Source organism: Anarhichas minor, unplaced genomic scaffold, assembly GCF_050575085.1.
Source record: "Anarhichas minor isolate MPS153535 unplaced genomic scaffold, ASM5057508v1 ptg000021l, whole genome shotgun sequence".
NCBI classification, from domain to species: Eukaryota; Metazoa; Chordata; class Actinopteri; order Perciformes; family Anarhichadidae; genus Anarhichas; species Anarhichas minor.
In genome coordinates, this window is record NW_027466467.1 from 3,313,519 (window position 1) to 3,338,658 (window position 25,140).

At 39.2% G+C, this 25,140-nt stretch overlaps 1 protein-coding gene across 1 annotated transcript; it reads left to right on the plus strand.

The window, feature by feature from the left end:
• The first annotated feature begins 8,227 nt into the window (after positions 1–8,227).
• Positions 8,228–21,507, plus strand: LOC142954999 (protein-glutamine gamma-glutamyltransferase 2-like). The gene is made up of 14 exons (XM_076096382.1): positions 8,228–8,426; positions 10,191–10,445; positions 11,090–11,208; positions 12,033–12,161; positions 12,560–12,737; positions 14,016–14,151; positions 15,906–16,015; positions 16,479–16,594; positions 16,726–16,852; positions 17,875–18,170; positions 19,125–19,299; positions 19,480–19,643; positions 20,802–20,935; positions 21,354–21,507. The coding sequence occupies exons 1-14, from the start codon at positions 8,228–8,230 to the stop codon at positions 21,505–21,507; spliced, it is 2,292 nt and encodes a 763-aa protein (XP_075952497.1).
• Positions 21,508–25,140: the final 3,633 nt, after the last annotated feature.

The following is a 25,140-nucleotide window of genomic DNA, read 5'->3' on the forward strand; positions in this document are numbered from 1 at the left end:
TGGAGTGGTCGTAAGACCAGAAAGGCGCTATACAAATTCAAGTCCATTTACCATTCAACCCTTTTAATAGATGTGTAAAAAAAAAATCAAATCGACTCCGTCAGCCAATACTGCTTCCAGCGGTCAATGATCGGTGACCCAAATTCCTGATGGAAGCACCTTTATCTGGAATCAGAGTCTGAGAAACATGTGGGTGGTGTGTCTGTCTTATCAGATCAGATTAAAAAAAAAAGTTTCCTTCTGTGACTGATGGGAGCTGACGATGGGCGGCTTTTAAACTTAACAGAATATGATTTTGTTTCTTTTTTTTTCAATCACAATGCAATATTTAGACAACGGAGACGGGCAGAATTACCCAAATAAACTAGGTACAGTATTCAAATCGCTCAATATTACTACTCCTGTTATTCATCAAACGACCAAACAACAATCTTAGATTTAGAAAGATTGAACATAATTAATTTGTATTTGTTTGAAAAGTAAAATAGGCTGCTATCTCCTGCAGCAGACCGGCATCTTACTCATTGTTCTTTGATCATTTTGCCATTTCTTTTTGGTCAGGGAGGAGTTGTGTTAGCTGGAACTCCTCTGTGATTAAAAAATAATAATAATAATAATTGGCAGATAGGTTTTTGTAATTAGAAGGGCAAAAACATGCAGCAACCATAGTGATATGTGGTAAGAGCCTGGAACGACGGGTCCTTTTTTTAATAGGTCGGCACGCCCCCCTCTCCCAGGTTTGGCGAACAGACAGAGTACCAGCATGGCAGCAAAGCTTCATGCTGACTCCCAAGAGGTTCAACACAGTGACAAATAAGAAGAAAGCAGTCGACATGGAGGGAGAGGTGATAAACGATTGTTCAGACTCGGGCAGCTTTCGTTCACAAAACGATGTCAAGAAGTGGAAAGACCTCCAGAGCAAGATAAAGAAAGAAGTTTGGTCCAAAAACAATAGTCCCATCATTGTCACCGCTTTTCCTTTACGTCAGACAGCTTTTCCCAACGAGGAACTGAAGCCGTTATATTTGCAACAAATATAAAGCGACAAGACTCCTTTGATAAAAAACATAGTTTTACCTCGCAGACCTCAGGCTGCCTCGGTCTGTTAGTTTGTGTTATTGTCTGAGTTTAGTGTTTTTAAGGGGTTAGTTTGGATTCACCAGTTGCAGAGATAGTCTTTTTAGTATGTGCATGCAATTTTCGAGCAGAGGCCTAAAAAATAGGGTTAGGGTTCAAGAGGGTGTTTGTGAGTGAAATCACTTCAGTGAACACGACTTTATTGATTCATTTATGGTTTATTCTATAGTGACGGATACAGCATAAACTGAGACAAACTGGAAACAGCTATATGATGTATCAGAGCTCACTGGAGCAGAGGAGTCACCGCAGTGACTGACACTCACCTTCTTTAGTCACCTCACCTGGCAAATCTTCATCACCTGCACATAACGATTGTGTAAATTAGCAACGTATGGAAATAAAGCGTGTGACATCTCTCGTACGATCACTCCATATCTTCATTATCAGTCCTAATCATGATGTCATATATAAACATAAGAAAATAGATTGTGTTCACCTATCAAACTTCCTCTTTTTATATGAGTAGTGGATACCACCGATTGTCGCGATCATTTTGGAATCAATCGGTCCCACTGCTGTAAACATATGAATACTACGGTGAGACTCGTGATGTGTTATGTTGCACGAGATACTCTGACACTGTTAGGACTGCGTCAATGGAAGAATTGGGAGTGAACGGTAGAGAGAAACTACCTTTCTCTCGGTAGTCTCCGTGATTCCCCGTAAAAGAACCTATTGATCAGCAGCTCATTTCTATGCATCAACATTCATAAAGTGCTTTGCATTGAACATTTATGGTTGAATGTGGCCGTGTACATGCGAGGCTGAACCAGCTGCGCACATTCACAGGTTGATTTAGGATTTATGAAAGGAAATAGCTCACTGGCAGGCGTAAATAAGGTTTTATAAATCGGAATATTTTTGGCGTACATGCATTTCCTCTTTGGAACGTACTCAAACATTTAGTTTGGTTCCCACGCACTGTTTTGTCAAACTCCTGGATCCTTTTTAGTAATCAGTGAATATTTTCGAGATGCCTCATCTTGTTGTTGTGTATCACTCGAGGCCGTTTTGGCTTGAATGTGACGGTGTGTTGCCCCGAGCGACAGTTCTGCAGAACTTCCAAAGAAACTCAACTAGCTCAGACTAAGACACAGTAAAACACTGGAACACAATCAAAAGTGTGAATGTTAGACTCATTACATTACATTACATTACAGTCATTTAGCAGACGCTTTTATCCAAAGCGACTTACAATAAGTGTATTCAACATCGGTTTTCGAGAGAACAACTAGTCACCAGAAGTAATAAGTGCATGTCCCTACCTCAAACAAGCATCTAAGAGCATAAACCAGAGCCAACGTACAGTGCAGAAACAAAGGAATGCAATAAGTGCCACAAGCTAATATAAAAACAATAAGTGCAATAAGCTAGTATGAATACAGTAGATGCTAGGTAAGTGCTAAGCGGAAGGGTAGGCCTTCTTGAAGAGGTGAGTTTTCAGCCTGCGCCGAAAGATGGGCAGCGACTCTGCCGTCCTGACGTCAGTGGGGAGTTCATTCCACCACTGTGGGGCCAGGACAGAAAACAGCCGCGACCGGGTCGATCGGCCGCAGGGACCTCTGAGCGACGGGGCAACCAGTCGCCCCGAGGTAGCAGAGCGAAGTGGTCGGGCGGGGGTGTAGGGCTTGACCATGGCCTGGAGATAGGAAGGAGCTGTTCCTTTCACTGCCCTGTAGACTAGCACCAGAGTCTTAAACTGGATGCGGGCTCTTACAGGTAGCCAGTGTAGAGAACGGAGACTCACAACAACACCTGCTCGCACTTTACACCATGCGTCTTTACGAGGGATTTTAGAAGTGCATTACCGAGATCTAGTGTCAACCATGTAAATAATCAATGATGCAATATTTAGACGATATAGACAAGACTCCTTTGATAAAAAAAAAACGTCGTTTTACCTCGCAGACCTCAGGCTGCCTCGGTCTGTTAGTTTGTGTTATTGTCTGAGTTTAGTGTTTTCAAGGCCGGGGTTAGTTTGGATTCACCAAAGTCACACAATAACACTAACTAACAAACCGATGCAGAGCTAGACCAGCAACGTCCGTGTTCTGCAATGTAAAATTACTTTCCAGTGGAATTAAGAGGAAGTTATAGGAATTAATGGGAAATAATAGGAAGAATATGGAGATAACGGGGTTATATGCTCGGGTTTTATTTACCATGTCATAAGCACATAGAAATAAACCTTTCACCAGATCATAAGCAGACATGATCGTCTCCTTGTGACAGACAAGTACGTCTGCTTATGGGCTGTGGTTCAGAGGCAGAGCAGCTTGTCCTCCAGTCGGAAGGACGGCAGTTCATTCCCTGGCTCCATGTCGAAGTGTCCTTGGCCAAGACACTGAACCCCAAATGGAGTGGTCGTAAGACCAGAAAGGCGCTATACAAATTCAAGTCCATTTACCATTCAACCCTTTTAATAGATGTGTAAAAAAAAATCAAATCGACTCCGTCAGCCAATACTGCTTCCAGCGGTCAATGATCGGTGACCCAAATTCCTGATGGAAGCACCTTTATCTGGAATCAGAGTCTGAGAAACATGTGGGTGGTGTGTCTGTCTTATCAGATCAGATAAAAAAAAAAAAGTTTCCTTCTGTGACTGATGGGAGCTGACGATGGGCGGCTTTTAAACTTAACGGAATATGATTTTGTTTCTTTTTTTTTCAATCACAATGCAATATTTAGACGACGGAGACGGGCAGAATTACCCAAATAAACTAGATACAGTATTCAAATCGCTCAATATTACTACTCCTGTTATTCATCAAACGACCAAACAACAATCTTAGATTTAGAAAGATTGAACATAATTAATTTGTATTTGTTTGAAAAGTAAAATAGGCTGCTATCTCCTGCAGCAGACCGGCATCTTACTCATTGTTCTTTGATCATTTTGCCATTTCTTTTTGGTCAGGGAGGAGTTGTGTTAGCTGGAACTCCTCTGTGATTAAAAAATAATAATAATAATAATTGGCAGATAGGTTTTTGTAATTAGAAGGGCAAAAACATGCAGCAACCATAGTGATATGTGGTAAGAGCCTGGAACGACAGGTACTTTTTTTAATAGGTCGGCACGCCCCCCTCCCCCAGGTTTGGCGAACAGACAGAGTACCAGCATGGCAGCAAAGCTTCATGCTGACTCCCAAGAGGTTCAACACAGTGACAAATAAGAAGAAAGCAGTCGACATGGAGGGAGAGGTGATAAACGATTGTTCAGACTCGGGCAGCTTTCGTTCACAAAACGATGTCAAGAAGTGGAAAGACCTCCAGAGCAAGATAAAGAAAGAAGTTTGGTCCAAAAACAATAGTCCCATCATTGTCACCGCTTTTCCTTTACGTCAGACAGCTTTTCCCAACGAGGAACGAAGCCGTTATATTTGCAATAAATATAAAGCGACAAGACTCCTTTGATAAAAAACATAGTTTTACCTCGCAGACCTCAGGCTGCCTCGGTCTGTTAGTTTGTGTTATTGTCTGAGTTTAGTGTTTTTAAGGGGTTAGTTTGGATTCACCAGTTGCAGAGATAGTCTTTTTAGTATGTGCATGCAATTTTCGAGCAGAGGCCTAAAAAATAGGGTTAGGGTTCAAGAGGGTGTTTGTGAGTGAAATCACTTCAGTGAACACGACTTTATTGATTCATTTATGGTTTATTCTATAGTGACGGATACAGCATAAACTGAGACAAACTGGAAACAGCTATATGATGTATCAGAGCTCACTGGAGCAGAGGAGTCACCGCAGTGACTGACACTCACCTTCTTTAGTCACCTCACCTGGCAAATCTTCATCACCTGCACATAACGATTGTGTAAATTAGCAACGTATGGAAATAAAGCGTGTGACATCTCTCGTACGATCACTCCATATCTTCATTATCAGTCCTAATCATGATGTCATATATAAACATAAGAAAATAGATTGTGTTCACCTATCAAACTTCCTCTTTTTATATGAGTAGTGGATACCACCGATTGTCGCGATCATTTTGGAATCAATCGGTCCCACTGCTGTAAACATATGAATACTACGGTGAGACTCGTGATGTGTTATGTTGCACGAGATACTCTGACACTGTTAGGACTGCGTCAATGGAAGAATTGGGAGTGAACGGTAGAGAGAAACTACCTTTCTCTCGGTAGTCTCTGTGATTCCCCGTAAAAGAACCTATTGATCAGCAGCTCATTTCTATGCATCAACATTCATAAAGTGCTTTGCATTGAACATTTATGGTTGAATGTGGCCGTGTACATGCGAGGCTGAACCAGCTGCGCACATTCACAGGTTGATTTAGGATTTATGAAAGGAAATAGCTCACTGGCAGGCGTAAATAAGGTTTTATTAATCGGAATATTTTTGGCGTACGTGCATTTCCTCTTTGGAACATACATTTAGTTTGGTTCCCACGCACTGTTTTGTCAAACTCCTGGATCCTTTTTAGTAATCAGTGAATATTTTCGAGATGCCTCATCTTGTTGTTGTGTATCACTCGAGGCCGTTTTGGCTTGAATGTGACAGTGTGTTGCCCCGAGCGACAGTTCTGCAGAATTTCCAAAGAAACTCAACTAGCTCAGACTAAGACACAGTAAAACACTGGAACACAATCAAAAGTGTGAATGTTAGACTCACAACAACACCTGCTCGCACTTTACACCATGCGTCTTTACGAGGGATTTTAGAAGTGCATTACCGAGATCTAGTGTCAACCATGTAAATAATCAATAATGCAATATTTAGACGATATAGACAAGACTCCTTTGATTAAAAAAACGTAGTTTTACCTCGCAGACCTCAGGCTGCCTCGGTCTGTTAGTTTGTGTTATTGTCTGAGTTTAGTGTTTTTAAGGGGTTAGTTTGGATTCACCAGTTGCAGACAGTCTTTATAGCAGGGGTATTCAATTAAAATTCCAAAAGGTCCAGATTGAGAAAATGTCCTCGGGCAAAGGTCCGAGGACAAGGTACCGCAAAGGTCTTTTTCATCAATAGCATTTACGGTTGCACAATATGAGCTGAGTAAACGCCCACACACATCACAAAACAGGGATGGCCAAACTTTTTGGATTGTAGGTCGATAGACAGAAAGATATAAGAAGAATGAAAAATGTTTTTCAGTTTTCAACCAGCTACACTGCAAGAAAATCTGCGTTAAAGTGTGAAATTACAATCTTTAATTGTTGTGCCCACATATTCAAATATAAATTTTTTAAAACCTTTTAAAACCTTTTAAAACCTAAATGAGCACAAACACTCGTTATCATGCAAATGTAAAAGATGTAAAAATGTCTAATATTAAGATATAACAAACAGAACATATAGAAACGGTAAAATATAAAGTTTCTGTTCCCAGACATATTTCACTAAATTTAGTCGAGGAAGTGCAATGTACAGAGCTCAAGCCACACTGTAGTTTATTTTTTTTTCAATTCACCACGGACCATTTTAAAAATGGGCGGGGGATCGCAGTTGGCCCGCGGGCTGTAGTTTGGCAACCCCCGCATTATCATCTAAAATGCCATTTTACATTGTTTATCTGATATGGGGGTTGGGCTTGTGAGGTGTTATAAATACAGTAAAACCCTGTAGTTCACCTGTCAGTGCGCTGCTGACTGTCTGCCAGTGCACACTTCACTGTCTTCACACCTACTGTTCTAAGAGGGGAACTCTCGGAAAGATGATGCAGGAAACTAAAAAATCTAGTAAGTACACAAAGGTTATCTGTTTTGCCTAATTTATACTTCTGCTTCCACAGAGATGATTTGCAGAGACGCGCCGCGCGCACCTCCAGAAATAACTGTAAATACGCTTAAGTACCTCACATCCTGTAAAACAAAAGACCTACTTGCAGGCACACGAGCTTTTCCTCATCATTTTCCATATATAATTTTTTTGCAGCCATGGAGTTGTGTTATGCTAAACTTTTATGCAACTATTAAAACACTCTTATCACATTAATCAAACACCGCCTGACAGAGGATTTTGCAACCGCGGGTCCGAATCAAAAAGAAATGCACTTCAGTTCTATATGTAGCTGTATTTAGGTTGTTGTTTTCTGCCTGAGGGACATGTTTGGTTCTTGAGCTGCTTGATTCTGCACCATGTTCAACACCTAGTTTGCGTCTGTGTTGTTTGGTACTGAGCAGGACACGTGCAGCAGGCTCATCAAAGTTTGTTTAATTGAAAACGTATGCTCCTGTGAGTATGCTTATGATGATGGTGAGACTGAAAGCCAAAAGAAAATAAAAGAAAAAAGCAATGAGCCGAAGCTAAAATGCTCCATAGAACTGAAGAGTGAGGTGATAATTATCTGTAGGTTCGTCACAACAAAGCATCATCTTTCATGTTAAACTTAGACTACATCCACACTTCTTCTTTTTTTAAACGTTAAGATCTCCGTACGCACAAGCGTTTCTGCACCGTTTTCAATGGCCGTCAATCACAGTAGCCCCGCCCTAAAGCATACCCTGCTTTATGGTCTGTTTGACTCTAAATGGATCATAATTTACAAAATAAACATCATGCTGTATTGAAGAAGACTTGAAACTAGATATTAAGACCATAAACTCATGTTTACAATGTTTACTGAGGTAATAAATCAAGAGAGAATTAGATTTCGCTATCACGATCCGGTCTGAGTTATCCGTGTTTTTGTCTTACAACTTCAACCCTTTCACAGTGTTTTCCATAACATTTTGGTTTCCTAAAAATGTCTTATTCAGCATTTGGTTGTACTTCTGGTTGCAAAAACAATCTAGATAGCGAAAGCCGAATTCGAGGCTTCGACCTGCAGCGTTTCTTCATTTGCTTTCCGTATTTGCGGTGCGTTTATGTTACATATGCGTTGTGAAATTGTTTTTTGGTTGTGTAAACTTTAAGAATTATATTTGATCGATGCAAATTATTTAAATAATGGTCGCTATCTTTTTGTTTGTCACGGATGAACGACTACTTGGAGATTTGCTCTTTATAAAAAGTGGATAATAATGAAGTTAAATATCAGCGACATCAAATAAATCAATAAAGATATTTTTAAAAACAGTTTCTCGCCATCTCTTTTAACCTGAAGTTCAGAGATGCTGTTAACTTGTTCATGTTTGTATGTTTTTATTTTCTTTCAGTCTTTGAAGGAGTGGACCTCCACCTTAAAGCCAACAACTCCGTCCACCACACCAGTGAAATCTCACTGGATCAGCTGATTGTGCGTCGAGGCCAACCCTTCAAACTGACCGTGAATCTGAATAAACCTTTCAACCTAAACCTTTACCCACTCGCCATCTGTGCAGCAACAGGTCGGTCTTTCATTAAATTAGTTGTTTTTATTAGTTGTTGACGCTTCCCATTAGCAAAAAACTAATTTTGTTTGTAGATACTGTTTCAAAACCATGTGGCTTATCATCACGAAATCTGTAGCATATGTTCACATTGTGTCCTGTAACATACCCTCAAATTTGTATTCCATACAACCACTAGGGGGCGATGCAGTAATACTCCCATTTCTTTGCATTTTTAGGCATTTTTCATAGTTTTCAGGTATTGTACTTTAACGAACTCCTCCCACAGAATTTATACGATCAATTAAAAATTTGGTCAAGATGATCTAAAGACATTAATCATTAAAAGTTGCTAAAATGGTCTACTGACATTGAACGACCTTCGTTTTATGTGACGCCCATATCACTCACATTTCGTGCCATTCGCCATGAAAGAGGAAGTTATTGTAACTACAAGGTACTTTATTGAATCTGCCCCAAATTTGTTATGCATGATGCTGGTCCAGGCCTGAGCACATTTCCATGCCAACATTTTCACAAAGTCATAGCGCCACCTACTGGCAAAAGGAAATGACAAGTTTTATACTTTGATGTACTCCGACTAGGAAGTTGCCCAGATCAGTCTCAAATTTGGTAAGGTAATTTGTAAGACATTGATAATGCTTCATCATCAATGTTGTGAGTTGTCATTAAACGCTGTTGCCGTGGCAAGGCGTCATTCGCCATGAAATATTAAGCTTATTTTTCTGTGACTTAGGATACTCAACAAGCCTTGGAACTTTGCACAGGTGTCATAGGGGATGGAAATAAATATTTCATATAGTTAGATAACAGTGGTTCTCAAACCATTTCAGTGGGCATTAGTATAAATGATCTGTCCAGAGCTTCTACATGAGAATCAGGTTAAATGTTACAATGAATGCTTCACACTACAATCTAGAGTTACAGAAGAACTTAAAATGAAAACTGTGTTAAATTAAAGTGTTCAAGTAACAGCAAATGACACTACTGTTCTGTTAACTTTCATGTAAGTCCAAATACAATCAGCAGGACACTGCAGGGAGTTCAACCCCATCCCAGTAAACTGACAGTCTGTTATGTTACAAACACTGAAGCACATTCACACACATTCATTTTCTTAATGATCTTTAAAGGCTTACATTTATGATTGTATCGGATGTACACTCAAAACATTTGAGGCTTAAGACCTGGCAACATGATCTTGCTATGCTGCTGGTCGACTCAGGAAATATCATCTAACTCGTGCAAGCAGTGTATGATGGTCACAGAAATGCATGGCTGCGTCAACCAGAGTCCTGCCAGTACCCTCGACGTGTGTGAAGTTGTGAGGGCCCGATCAATGCTACTTGCAGCTTTAATTTGTTTAAAGTGTTTGCAAACCAAATGTTATTGCACTTTTGTTCATATAGCAGTACTTTTAAAATAAAAGTGCGCAATACACTACTTTTGAATTCATTATTGAATTTTGAGCTTAATCGCGATTAAAAATTGTAATCGTTGCCCAGCACTAGTTTAATTACATTGTCGGTCAAGTTAAATGCAAATGTGGGAATCATTACGTAAAGACAGGTCTACTTTAGGCTAGCCGGAAAACTTTACCCTATTTTCTCTCAATTTCACTACTTCAAAGTATTCTTGGTTTTTGGTCTTTTCAAGGGATTTCTGTCCAGTACGTGAACTATTACATCGGTGTTTTAACTTGTATTGATTAGTTATAAATATATAACAGTATTGTTACAACAGTGAATATATGTCTGACAGGAAAAGATCCGACCGAGAAGCAGGGGACGCTGTCGTTCTTCAGTATCCCAGGTCTCAAGAAACCTTCTCCATCAGCAAAGGCTGTGTGGAAGGTAGAGCTTCACAGGGAGGCCTCCCCGCCAAAAGGCCTCCTGGTCCTCACCATCACCCCGCCGGCTGACACCCCCATCGGGGCGTTCAACCTGGTTGTGAAACACCGGGACGAGGAGAAGGCGCTGCCAACGCTGGTGGTGCTCTACAACCCCTGGTGCTCCGGTAGGTCTAGTACTAAAAACCACACCGTTAAAACGCTCTGTTACAAGACAAAGCCCTGCATGGAAATGTTAACTTAAGTATTATCAGGAAAATGTGCTTTACGTACTAAGTACTAAATGCAGAAATAACGTATATTATTATATATTTAGATCATTATTTCTCTCTTTTTGATCAATTAACTAATTATTATTTTCATAATTTTTGTATCTGCTGATTTTTTTTTTTTCATTTTTCGATTGATTGATTGTTAATCAACTCGACTGTTTCATCTGTACTTGTAGTTAAACTTGAAACAAAGCATCGTGTTTTATAAAATCATATCTTTTTTTGGCAAAATCTTGATTCGTAAAGTAGCTAGTAATTAAAGCTGATGAAAATGTATTGAAGTTAAAAGGTGCTATTAATATTTCCCTCTGAGATGTCGTTAAGAAGAAGTAGAATGTTGCATGAAAAGAAAACACTGAAGTAAAGTACAAGTACCTTTTGTACGTAAGCACAGTACTTCTGTAAATATAGCGTATTTTCTGTAGTTGCAGTTCAACACTGATTTCTGATTGTTACTTTTGACATTTTGTACATTTTTGAATACTATTCATACTGTAAACTGAATAATATCCGTCTGTATGAATTCACTCTCTCTGTAGATGACTGGGTGTATATGAAGGAAGAGAAGGAGATAAATGAGTATGTGATGAATGAAAGAGGAATCATCTACAGAGGAAATAGTAACTACATCGTCCCTCTTGACTGGGACTACGGGCAGGTACTCTTAAACACACACACACACACAGTCGTGTTTCCATCACTTCAGAGGACGTTCCATTGACTTACATTAATTTCCCGGAGATTTTGCCTAACCCTAACCATAAACGCTACTTGCCTAATCCTAACCCTAAACCTAACGTTTACCTTAACCTAACCTTAAACCAAGTCTTCACCTAAATGTAATGATTTATGTTTTGGGGACATCCATTTAGTCCCCAAAGGGAAGGTGAGTCCCCACAATGTGACTGTGTAAACAGATGTATGTCCTCACAACATTAGTAATTAGTTCTTATGGGGTTCGATCCTTGACTGGAACGTGTCATGTGTCGAAGTGTCCCTGAGCAAGACACTGCTCCCCGGGCGCCTGCATGGGCAGCCCACTGCTCCCTATATATACAGGGATGGGTCAAATGCAGAGAATAATTTCCCCACTGTGGGACTAATAAAGGAATGCTTCTTTAATACATGCACACATACACACGGATACAAGTTTCATGGAAGCAAAAAATAGCTCAATTTTTTTTATCACTACCGAATGCTTAATGTTGAAATTTAAATATCACTGAATTTATGACCCTGAATTATTTTATGTATAATCTATACAATATTTCAGAATTCATGAATCTAGATTTAAATGTTTAAATGTTCGGTTTTGAATTCTGTATCCTAAACTTTAATCTCTGAATATGAGGAAATTGAACATATTGTACTGTACTGCCAAGAGCAGATGATGTCTCTTGTAAAGTTTAAATCATATTCCCATCTGTACCGATGTAAAGAAGATACGATTCAAGAGCGTCTCCTCTCATTCCTTCTGTTCAGTTTGAGGACAAGATGGTGGACATTTGTTTGAAGATTTTGGATCTCAACAAAAAACACTTCATTGACCCGGGTGACGACATCTCTGCTCGCTGTAACCCCATCTACGTCGGCCGCGTGATCAGCGCCATGGTAGGACGCGCTCTCTGTGTCCACACACCTTTATAGCAGCAAAGCATTTATGGGCGGACACTTATCAATATAAAGTTAGAAACTAATGACCCTGTGTGACTGGCATTCCCAACTTAATGCAGACTTAATAGATTTTTAGAAGGAAACCATAAACCATTATTTTCTCACTTTATAATTAACCATTAGATCAATTAAATGTTTGCAAAGCCGGCAGTTTAACTTTGAAATCAAATAGTCGTACTGTCAAAAGAACAGCTCTATGGCATCATTGGACTTCATGAAGTTCAACATATTTAAAGTTGAAATAATAGTTCTGTAAACATTTTTTTGCCAATAAAGAGCTCAAGAAGAAGACGAAAAAAGAAAAAAAGAATGAGAATTTCCTTGTTTTCTTCCAGATCAACAGTCAAAATAACAGTGGAGTCCTGGTGGGACGCTGGGACGGTTCATATCATGACGGGTTCAGACCGTCTCACTGGACCGGCAGTCACGCCATCCTTAAGCGCTGGCATGACAATGGCTGCCAGAGAGTCAAGTACGGGCAATGCTGGGTGTTCGCCGGTGTGATGTGTTCAGGTAACGTCTGTCTTTGCAGGTACTCACACCTGAAACATCTGTAAAGGCGAAGAGTTGCTTTGAAACAATTGATCGAAATTGTCTGTCAGAGAACATTTTTGATACTCTGTTAATTGTTTGTTAAGGACAAACAAACACTGGTGGGTGCCAGCAACTCAAATGTTAGGATGTGCATTTTGTAAAACAAACAAATGACATTTTCAGACTGTGAGCTACAGGTCTCTGACTGACGAGGTGCAGAGGCATTCCTCAAAACTGAGGCGAGGGATTGACCCCCACTGCTTCATAGCTACCATGGAGCCCACACTGTCCCTAACTGCACTCCTTAAATACATTTTTGAATAAATATTATTATTCAAATAATATCATGAGGTAACACAAGCTTGAAAGATTTAAAAGTTTGCTGATGATATAAAATACGTCAGCAAATAGCCCTCTAGTGAATTTTGAAGGTTTCACGTGTCTTAAAAAAAGTTGGTTGCTAACAAGTGGCTAAACGAGACTGCTAATATTGTCTGTTCACGCCTCAAAAATCATTCAAATGGTGTCCATTTGTGAAGATTATCTTGCTGAAGAAAACATGCAGGTATCATAACATATCAAACTTATTTTCTGCAATATTCCAAAACCCTAAAGAAAAATTCCCATTGGCTTTTTGTGGAGGGAAGCATGAGTGAGGCCACCTTAAATACTTCATACCTGCAGCACTCTATATTGTAACGAGCGAACGGAGAAGAGCAATCAAAAATATCATCTGACTCATAATGTTGACACAGATCACGTGACTCTTTTGGAGGATTTCTGGATATAGTAGCTAAATCCTATTAATAACAGCCGCCTCCCGAGTGTCTCTGACAACTCTATTTTTCCCCTCATTAGGCGTGTTAGCTCTGAAGCAGTGTTCTCTGTGGTTCAATGAAGCATGCTGTTGAATCTTTGTCAGTTCATGATCTTGTGCGTGTGTGTGTGTGTGTTTCGAGTAAAGCACACTTGCCGAGCAGGAACAGAACTGTATGGAGATCAGGGAAAAAAACCTGCATGTGATTTGTATTTAAGTCTGAATGTGTCTTTGTTGCTTTGACAGTAAATGGTCATGATTTCGGCACTGTGGCAGCTTAGCAAAGAGGTTACAACATGCAACAACAAAGAGAAAACTAAACTAGTTTTTATTTAGGTAAATGTCTAGTTAGGTTTAAACAAAAGAAGGGCATTGTTTCTCTACCAGAAAGGTGTCATGTTGCTTGTTTGAGTGACTCAAATCTTCATGTTTGGTTTCAGTGATGCGCCTGCTGGGCATTCCGTGCCGCGTGGTCAGCAACTTCCAGTCCGCCCACGACAACAACAAGAATCTGAGCATCGACGTTTATTACGCCGACTACGGAGCCCCAGAGAGGCCATCCCCCGACAGTGTTTGGTGAGACACAGAGGCTTCAATAGCTTACACATAGTGCTCAATGCCAGTCTCTTAAAGTTAAAGCACAAACTTTTACCCAGTACACCACAATACCCCTTTAACATTGTGGCCAGTTTGTGTTGTAGGATTTTGAAATTTGGTGGTTTTGCAACAGAGATAGTAGTAGCTGTCTGAGGGCAAAGTTTTACCTAAATAACAGTTCAAATTTAAGAATCATTTACTTTAATCCTTCAATAACTCACTTTTTTTGGCCATTTGGGGTTAACAGAAACTGTCTTTTCAGTCGATCCAGCAGTTACATATCAAAGTGAACATTCATTTTGGAGGAGTTGTGTTTTAACCTGATGAATCTACGACCAATAATCACTTTATTTTTAGCTCCGTTTTGTTCTTGTTCTGTCTGCTGCAGCTAAAAAAACAAGGCTATAAAAGCCTTGAAAATTAAAGAAAACAATGAGCTGAAAGAGACTAAGTCATAGAGCTCAGGTGATAATTCGCTGTGTTTTTGACATAAAAGTGGTCATGTGATCTGTTGTTTAGATATTGGTTGAAGTCATGCAAAGAATAAATATTTCCTGCCAACGAATTATCAGGTCAAATGGCTTCAAGGCATGAACACGTTCACACTAACCAGAGTGACGTGCCAACGTTTTAAGCCAGTTTTATCAGGTCAGATCGGAGTAAAGAGGTATGATATTAAACCCATTTTCTTTTTTTGCCGATAATCATGTTAACATCTCGGCTCCTGCTCACCGCAGCTATAATAACAGTCTGGTGTTGTTTGGGTGTGGCAACTCGCCCTGAGAGCTTTTAATCCGCCAATAATAGAATGATGTTATGTGGTTCACTTTTAGACTGTGATCTGTGGGCTTTAACTTCAATCTTTATCTTTTTAACCTACTGTATTTTCACTGCTGAATCAGTTTGACATCCTGGATATATATCCTTCAAACTCATATTGTAGACCTTTCTGTCTGCTTCTCTCCGAAATTTCGTTTTTTTGTTTTTTCCACAAATCAGTTCAGTGAGTGCAGTTAATGACAGTGTGGGCTCCATTTGAGGAATGCCTCTGCACCTCGTCAGTCAGAACTTGTAGCTCGCAGTCTGAAAATTTAATTTTTATATTTTCTCTCTGCCATTGTTCTGCTGACTGTGTTCTTGGTGCAAATGCAACATTTATACTTTGCGACATGCATAATTTACGTCTTTATGGCCGTTATTGTGCTGTAATATCATTAGCACAGTGGTGGGCCGTCAGAGCCAGCAAAACCTTCTCTGCTGGCCTAAACAGAATCACAAAGTTATAGCTATTTTATAATTTAATAATTTTTCATAAATACACTACATCTATTGTAATTATTTTTCCCATTAGCTTATTTTCTCATTGCACAGCTACTGTCTTCCTCAGTTGCTCTGCTTCCAGCACAGCTTGTTTTAAGTAGAGCTTTTATCCAATCAGATTTCTCCCCTATTTCTCTAGGTAAGAAGAAAGGCCCGTGGCCTGCAGAAATCCATTTGCAGTTTAAAAAAAATGGATATGCCAACAAAAAATGTTGACATATCCATAGGCTCTTGGTTTCTCAATGAGGGAGAAGGAGTAGATAACAAGGAAATAGAAGTATTTGTATGTCTTAAAACATCTTATCTTTTCTTTAAAGAATATTCCAGACTATTATTGTTTAATATAATACTCCAGTGGTGTGTTTCAGATCTACTGCACTGCTGCAGATTCTGAATGTTGTTTTGTGTTTTAGGAACTTCCACGTGTGGGTGGAGGCGTGGATGAGGAGACCAGACCTGGCAGAAGACGGCAAATATGACGGCTGGCAAGTTCTGGATCCAACACCACAAGAGAAAAGCAGCGGTACAGACTCTCTTGTTTATCTCCATAACATTTGTTTCTGCTATGAGAATTTGTCCTCTGGGGTTCATAAATGTGTTCAGAAGGATTTTCCTATTGTGGTCAGGAGGAAATTTTGACATGAAGTTTTCTAGCAAGATAAAGAGTATCAGACACCAAGGGCCTTGACAAAGCATTGGTTTGACGACCTGGGAATGAGACCAGGCTGAATATGCACAAGCACATATAAAAGGAAAACAAATTAATTCTCTAAGATGGTGGAAAACATTATTGATGTTATGATTAAATGTCCAGGGTTGTGCAATCTAGTCTCAAAGGAGCATAAAGCATCATATGTTGTCCTGATGCTTAAACCGTTCCTAATTCAACGAACAGATGGCACTTTGAAATCCTACAGATAAGTGTCTTTAAATTGCATTACACCAAACTACTTTATTTCAATATTTTAACGTCTCTCCTTTTGTAGGTGTATACTGCTGCGGTCCAGCTCCGGTCACAGCCATCCGAAGCGGACAGACGGACCTCAAATATGACATCCCGTTTGTCTTCGCTGAGGTCAATGCCGACCGTAATGACTGGCTGGTCAGTAAGCAGATTTAGAGCCAAATCTCAACGTCACATTTAGTGATTTAGTGTAAAAATAAAGAAAAGAGGGCCAGCCGAAGCCTAATGTATTTTTGTTGTTTCTATTGTCTGTTTGTGTGTTCTATCAGGTGAAAGCTGACGGTTCAAAGGTGATAATCTTTTCTGACACCTCGAATATCGGTCAGAATATCTCCACCAAGACTGTCGGCTCAGACAAGAGGAATAACATCACCCTCAACTACAAACCCAGAGAGGGTTGGTTCACCTGACTAACACCTGTTTATGTTATGTTTGAGCATGTTGGTTAAGCAAGTTTTGTTGGCTTGTTTTTCTATAGTGACTCAAGAAAACACGAGTTTCTCTCAAAATGTAAAAGTCACTCACTCTCTGGGGGCCATGAGTGTTACTTGAGAAAGTTAACATTAACAAACGAGACCATATTAGCAAACCCACGGCTAGCAGACTACTTTGCTGGGAGTAGAGCAGACGGGAGTCCTGGAGAAGACAGTTGGCTAGTTAGCTAGCAAGCTTGTCCATCCCCATAGGTGGCTAGTTAGCTAGCTAGTCTGCGGAGCTCCTGCCCGCTCTCCTCTCGGCGAAGTAGTCTCCTAGTGGCGAGGAATGAGGCAGAGGGACCATAGACTGAGGGCTGCCACTGGCCACCAGCCCGCATTTGGGCTCACTTTCTATAAGCAGTTTAATGTTAACATGAAAGCATGGTGGAATTAGCAAGGTAGCTAGGTAACTAGCCAGCCGTTAAAAATGAGTAGAATTCAACAAGTTAATGCTTCATCCACACACTCTTGTCTCAGCTGGATAAGCACTTTGCTATCACCAGACAAGTGACAACTTCACTCAGATCATTTTCCTGTAACCAGTGTTGCATGAAAACATGGCGGAATTTGCAAGCTAGCTAAGTAGCCAGCTGTCCGCTAATTTTAATGCTACGCTGGTTAGGCCAAGTTCACACTTTATGACTTTCAAAGTCATCCGATAGCTCTACTGTTCACACTACATATGTTGCTGTCTTGTAATTGGAAGTCATGAATCGTCGTGGTTTTCCCTGATGAGGTCTCTGAAATAAGTTTTGTAATGAAAACACATGCCAGAAGTGACACGGGCGTAGCATAGCCTTCTGCGTGAGAGTGCTGTGGTACAGCCGTGTCGGCTGAGGAGGTTAGCAGAAGGCTATGCTAAACTATTAGCAGCATTTAGACGTTGGCTGTAAAGGGTGTCTATAGTAGCTTAGGAAATTGATTGAATCCCCATATTTACAGGATCAATAGATGAGAGGCTTGTCGTTTTACGCGCCATAACCATAAACGCCGGCAAACTTGATGAAGAGGTGGAGGAGGACGACGAGGAGGACGACGAGAATGAAGAGATGGAAGAAAAAGGCGAGAATGAGGAGAGCGGGGAGACCATTAAGGTTGAAGAGACGGAGGGCTCAGAGAATGAAGAGACGGACGAAGAAAATGAGAGTGCTGACGAGGTGGAGAATGAGATCATAGTACACTGCGTCAGCCCCCCACAGCCAACTCTGCCACCGCAAGTGTTGATGCATTTTGAAGAGGTGCGTCACAGAAACTAAAGTTTCCCTTTAGACTATTGAATAGGATGTTTTGTATGTTATTTTGATTTTTGGCTATTTTGATTTAAAACAAAACTTGGACGAGGTCCTGGTAGGGTTTAAGTTTGAGCATGAATTGCAACGTCCACATTTCGAAACCCGTTGGGGACCTTTGTTGCTGTTTCCAATCTTCCACATGTCTATTGCCTTTTTCCTAATGAAAGCAAAAATGCCAAAAAAAAAACTAACCATCGAAATATCAACTTTCTTTTTTTCTGCTTAAAGTCACACCTCAATTATCACCCCTAAAAAATACTGCACCTTGGGAAAAGTCACAATACTCGATTTTAGGGCCACTGCTCTTCAGAATATATCAATCAATATATCAATGATCTGTTATCCGTGTGCAATGATATCGAAATCATGATGTTTGCAGATGACACCATATTATACACTCACAGGACAAACGCATCAGAAGTCACCATGAAATTAAATCAGGAAATGTCTCACTCTAAAGTAACTACTTTAAAAGTAACTAAAGTAACTACTTTTCCAACAGATACAAGCTTTGGGACTGTCCTGACATCTGCATAAATGGGCAAAATATTTTAAATGCGGAAGAAGTACAACAAAATTACCAAAAAATTATCTGCTTTTACCTTTGATTGACATGGCAGTCATCACTTTATCCTCTAATTATCTTAATCAAACCATTATTTATTTTCTTTGATTTAAAAAGGCCAAATTTTTAAATATAGTTTCATTTCATTCAAAATAGAATCAGTAATGGCAAGGTTAAACTTCAATGACCCAGATCTTTTAAACATAAACAAACACACATATTACATATTGTATGTATGTTTTTTACATCAACTTAATCAAAGACTAAACTAACTGGATTTCTTTCAATACGTGTATTTTGGCCTTTTATCAATGTCTCATTGTGTGGTGCTGCAGGTGACCCCACCGACGAACGGTAAGAACGTGAGAATGAAGCTGGTGCTGCATAGTAAGAGCACTGCTGCCAGGCCGTTGTCCATCTACATCAGGGTCCAAGCCATGATGTACCACGGCAAAGCGGCTATGAGCATCCGGAATGAGATGAAGGAGAAGACGCTGCAGCCTGGGATAGGTGAATCTTCTTCTGTGAACATGTAACTGTTGAATTTTGGAGGCAGATACCTCAAAAGGTTCACAAATATAACCAAAACTATCTGTGTGCCTGGATACCAGAAGGGTTATGTGAAAAAACACCGTATGTTTTTGTTGAATTTGTTGTGAACCGACTCTTCTCTTCCTCTGTCTCTTGGAGATCTGGTCATCCCTATCCGGATCCCGTTCTCGGACTACCATAAACCCATGTTGGAGTGCGACAGCATTAGGTTTTCAGCTGTGGTCACGGACAAAGAGAAGCCAGATTACTCATACCTGGCTGAGGGAGATGTCGTGCTGCTTGACCCTCCCATCACCATCAACGTCAGTAAAAAAAAATCTTGTCTCTAAAATCATAAAGACATGTCATTCAGCTTTGTTCAGCTGTCTGTCACACAGCTGTTTGTGTCTCTTTTCAACTCAAAGTCTAGGATTAAAGTTTAAAAATGAACAAAATGATAAAAGTATATATAACAAGACTCCAGCCAAGCTATCGGTACTGTGACGCCGTACATAGGCCCAGTGGTGCGTTGGGCTAAATACTCATGTCAGCATGGTAACATGCTCACAATGACAAATTTAACATATATGTGTTTACCATCTTAGTGTAGTGTGTTAGCATGCAAACATTTCCTAGTTGGCAATAAACTACAGCTGATGGAAATGTCATGAGCAGGTATTTAAGCAATAAATGTAGTATTGGTACAATGCTTGCTGATGCCGCACCGAACCGCCTGTCTATCTCCGGGTGTTGAAAAGCATCAGATAAAACACAAACTAAAAAGAATTCTGTTTGGTTACTGTAAAAAAGCTTTTATTCCTTTTCGTCACATTTTTATTATTAAGCTGAGATATATATGCATAGTATCTAAGTTGCTCAAAATACAACCATATTTTCAGTTTTGGCAAAGGTTAAGCTGATGACTTGTTTACCATTTTTAAAAGATAGTTTTGAACCCTGACAGGAAAACCTTTGACCTACCTGTGGCGCTAAAGTTAATGGATGGATTATGCTGTAACATTAATCCAGAAACATCATATATAATATTATTACACAGCTTTGTTCAATACTCGATTCTGATTGGTCCATTAATAGTCTGTTATTTCTTTATAGCAGAAATAAATAATTTTACTTAAGTAAAAGATCTAATTATTAGTTCCTCTGCCTTTATGTGGGATATTATTATGTGGGCCATTATCATGTCATTACATGATAATGGCCCACATTATCATGTAATGACATGAATGATTGTCTGGGAGACAATAAAATTACTATTACATTACTACAATTTTTTTGTTGTGTTTACAGTCATGATATAAAAAGTTGTAACCTTACATTTTAAACTCCTTGGCATAAAAACATACAAACCTTTTTATTTTGGCTTTTTTATATCCTCTCTCATCTTGGTGCATGTTTCAACATGTTGCCGTTTTGTTGCCTGACTGAATGTATTTGAATAATCGTTCAAATCTGTCTTCCAGCTTTCCAAAACGGCCAAAATGAACCGTATGGTGAGAGGAGAGGTGATTTTCAAGAACCCAGTCTACGAGACGCTGATGAATTGCAGTCTGACTCTCTCTGGAAGCGGCCTACTGCGTGATGAGTATAAAATCGAGTGAGTGTGTGTGTGTGTGTGTGTGTGTGTGTGTGTGTGTGTGTGTGTGTGTGTGTGTTTGTGTAACCCTAAAAAATGTTTTTTTATTTAACAAAATGTTCAATGTTGTCCAAACACAACATTATCTCAATAAAACTCATATCAGCAACATTTTGACCTAAATCAGGAACTGTCTGATCAAAGGATAAGATTAAGATTATGAATCCGATGAGGCATTTGATGCCAACATTTGGTATACTTGATGGTTTTTAATACTTATGGACATATATTAATATTTATTTTCTGCACCAAAAGGGTGCTTCGAAAACCCAGGCCTAGTCTGATACGTTTTAATGCACAACACTGCATCAGTCTAAAATCTGGATAACACCAGGCAACGTAAATATACCCACAAACGTCACTCTTTGTTACCCCACAGGATTCCAGATCTTAAGAAAAACAACCAAATACGCGTGCACTTCACTCTCCTTCCCTACAAGATCGGTAAGAAGACTCTCGTGGCCGACTTCGACTGCTCCACCTTCAGAGACATCAAGGGCCGCCGCACCATCACTATCAAGCCGTCTATGTAGCGCTCAGTAAGAGTTACATACATTCACTCAGAAACGAAAATGTCAGATTCAATACACTTAATGTGCCATTTTCAAAAAAAGAAAATATGAGCATATTGTTTTTAATCAAATATGGTGGTGGTATATAGTAACAGCTGCTGTGAATTTGATTCAAAAAAAAAAATTCTTGCTGCACTGCATTTTTTCTGCTACTACTGTGTGGGGTTAAATGTGTGTAATGTAAGGGCTGTGGAAAGAAGCCATTGTGCCTTTAAAGTCAAGACCATATATACCTGGCAGGGACGAAAAAAATGAAAAACTTATGAGCAATGCCTCGTAGAAGAGGATAAAGAAATACGTTTCACTCCTACTGTTTTCTTGGTTCCCAAGAAAAGTGGAGATATGAAACCCCATCCCCCAGTACGTCTTCAATAACCTCAAGATTGGCATGCAATCGAGTAAATTTAAAGGAAGACAAACTTATGAATATTAAACAGTGACGGCCTGTAGACTTGAAAGATGGAGCTGAAAGTTTTGTTTCATGCTCCTTCACAGATGAGGGCATCTACAGTCAGTCATAATTCTTATTGTCTGTTTGTGAAATTGATAATGTGAAATTTGTCCAATAAAAAAAAAAGAAAAACATCCTAATTTGCATAAAGTTAGGGGCGTTCAGCGCTACTAGCTGCCTCTGGAAACTCCCGGAAAACTTTTAAACTAACCGTTGTCCGTCTAAAATGAAGACAGATATATATTCAGAAACCGCACAGCTTATTGTTCCATGTTGCCATGTTGTTCCGGACACACCACGACTGAAAGTGTTCGTCCAATGAGGTGCTTAGTAACTTTTGGCATGTCATTGAAGTGTTCAATGCTATTTTCTTTTACATTTTGAGGCACAGATTGGATATTATTGAGGATGTTATCAAGTGTGGCTGTTTCTTTAAGGTCTGAGCCAAACTCACATCCAATGGTGGAGGTATAACCAAACACATATTCTATGTAGAGCGGTCACCAATATCTACTCTGTTGTGACGTTGCACCGCAAACTCTGACAGTGGAAACTGCTGGAGAAAGGTTGTGTTGCCGATGCTGAAAGTATATGACACACTTTTTGCTCCACATCCACTGAAATGAGAATATGTGATGCACCCAGTATTACCCTGCTGTACATTTAGACTGGTGGTGACGCTTCAGGTACGAGCTCTTATCAGGAAATCATGTCAAGTTGAAAGTTTACGTGAATGCCGCTAAACCTCATGCACAGACACACAACAGTTTGTGAGGGGTTATTTCAGGCTCCACTTCAACCTGCAGTCTTCTGAACTTTTAGCTTTAGCTGCAACCAAACAAAATCAATCCGTTGATTCTCTTTACATGCTTGGTGCTGCTTCTTGGAGGAGGTGAGCTGCTGCTAAAGTGTTTCCTCGTGCTTAAAAAAAAGATTGAGACCAAATGATGTGTAAGCTGGACTGTCTTTGTCTTTATTTACACGTTTTTATGGTTTTATTGAAAATGTCAGTAATATGCACAAATAAAGTGTTACTGAAAGCCATGTGGCCTTTGTGTCTTTAATGGTGACGCTACAGATCATTATACTGTATAATCATACTGTGATAATTAAATGTGTTGCTTCAGGGAGAAGAAAGACAAAAATGATTCATGTAACACAATATCACGTCTATTCATACAGACTTGTGTATCGTTTTTGCATTTGTCATGTCAAATATTAGATAGTTTTAGCTCTTTGTCCACAGTAAGATCCCAACATGATGAGGTTAACACAAATCCAAAAAGACAAATCTAAAGTCCCTGATACACAATATAAAACCTTTACAGCATGGTCGGATGATAAAACAATGGGCCCCTATGCACAGACATGTAAAAGATACATTGTTTTGAATTTCAGGAAACACATGTAATGGCACTTCAATGAAATACAACTATTTGATTTATGGCAGTATTTAAAAACACAATTAAGAATAAAATAACCTTAAAGTAGATGCAGCACATTAGGCAATAGCAATAGACAGGAAATGCAGTGTTAGTGCAATCAGAAGTTGCCCCAGATTTAACAAAGGACACAAAGAAATGACACAAAATAAATTCATTACTAATTCAGATGACACAGCAGTTTTGCTTTCGATTTGAAACAAAGCGAGATTTGCTTGTAAACACCAGAAGAAACTCCCTTTTCTCTGAAATAGAAACCAAACACCTGCTGCTCTCAGTCTGATGATGCGTTCACTGCTGTGGGAAAGATGGATGTTTGGGAAAGCATTGCTCCTAATGAAATAGCTGATTGCTGACACCAAAAATATTAATACCAAAGTATATTATTAGCTACTCCACCTGCATTTTTTACACACACATTTTAAGATCAGTTTACCACAAAGTATGTATCGTATATAAGAGTGATTTTCCTTTATTATCACTTTTACTTTTCAGGAACAGAATTTGCTTTATTGCCCAAGTACCGCATGTGAACACAAACAAAGAATTTGACGCAAGTTTTGAGTTACTCTCTATGTACAGTAAGATAAAACATATACATAAGGACAAAAAAGCTGAACAAAGATAAATATATTAAAATAAAAAAATAAAAATAGGTATATATGTACAAAGCAACAACATACTGTGTCTATATGCAAGCTAAGTGTTTCTGTAAATCATAAACACATATAAACAGTGCAAAATAATACATATTGGGTAATTTAATATATATATATGTAATTATATAATATATAGAGTGTGCAGGATTTATAGTCAACAACGCTGGATGATATGTAGAATACAACAGAGTGTATATTAAACTGTAAATATTATTCTGTAGGTAGTGGATCTTTTAGTATTACAGGCTTATTGACACTATGTGACTGATTTAACTGTTTGTTGTTGTGACGGCCTGTGGAAAGAAAAGGTTCTTATGTCTGGTTGTTTGGGCTCTATAGCGCCCACCAGAGGGGGAGAGAACAATCCAATAACCTAATAATGACTTCTGTATTTTTTGGAATCATTAATCAGGTTTAAGGTCCAGGGACAGAGTGTCCAATGCTGTACAGGTTATAAAGCCCTCTTAGGCAGTTTTGTGATTAGTGATATTGGGCTATATGAATACAAATGACTTGACAGGTAAGTTATCACATTCAGGGAATTTCATTTGATGTTTTGGTGCCAAATAAACAGTGAGAGAAAAGTAAACAAATGTGTAATCTTAAATTTAAAAAAACTGAAATTTACAACACAAAAAGTGAAGAAATAAATATCTGTTCAACGCGCTGTACAGAATTTAAAATATGGAGGATGGTATGGAGAATAATGTGAAAACTCCACCCCACAAATTAAAATACACGTACATTTAATAATACTTTAACTTCTTTGGAAATAATTTTTTTTTCCATCCTTTATTTAGCCATGAAGGTCTCATTGAGATACAAGCTCTCTTCTTCCAGGGAGTCCTATATATATAGATATATATATATATCTATATATATATATATACTCCACTATGCTGCTGTAATCCTGTGAATTTCCCCAGTGCGGGACTAAAGGATTATTTTATTTTATCTTATTTGATGTTACATCCAATATAGCCACCAGAGGGCTCACTACGATTGTCCAAAGTCCTACAATTTTCAAAGGACTCGAACGCAG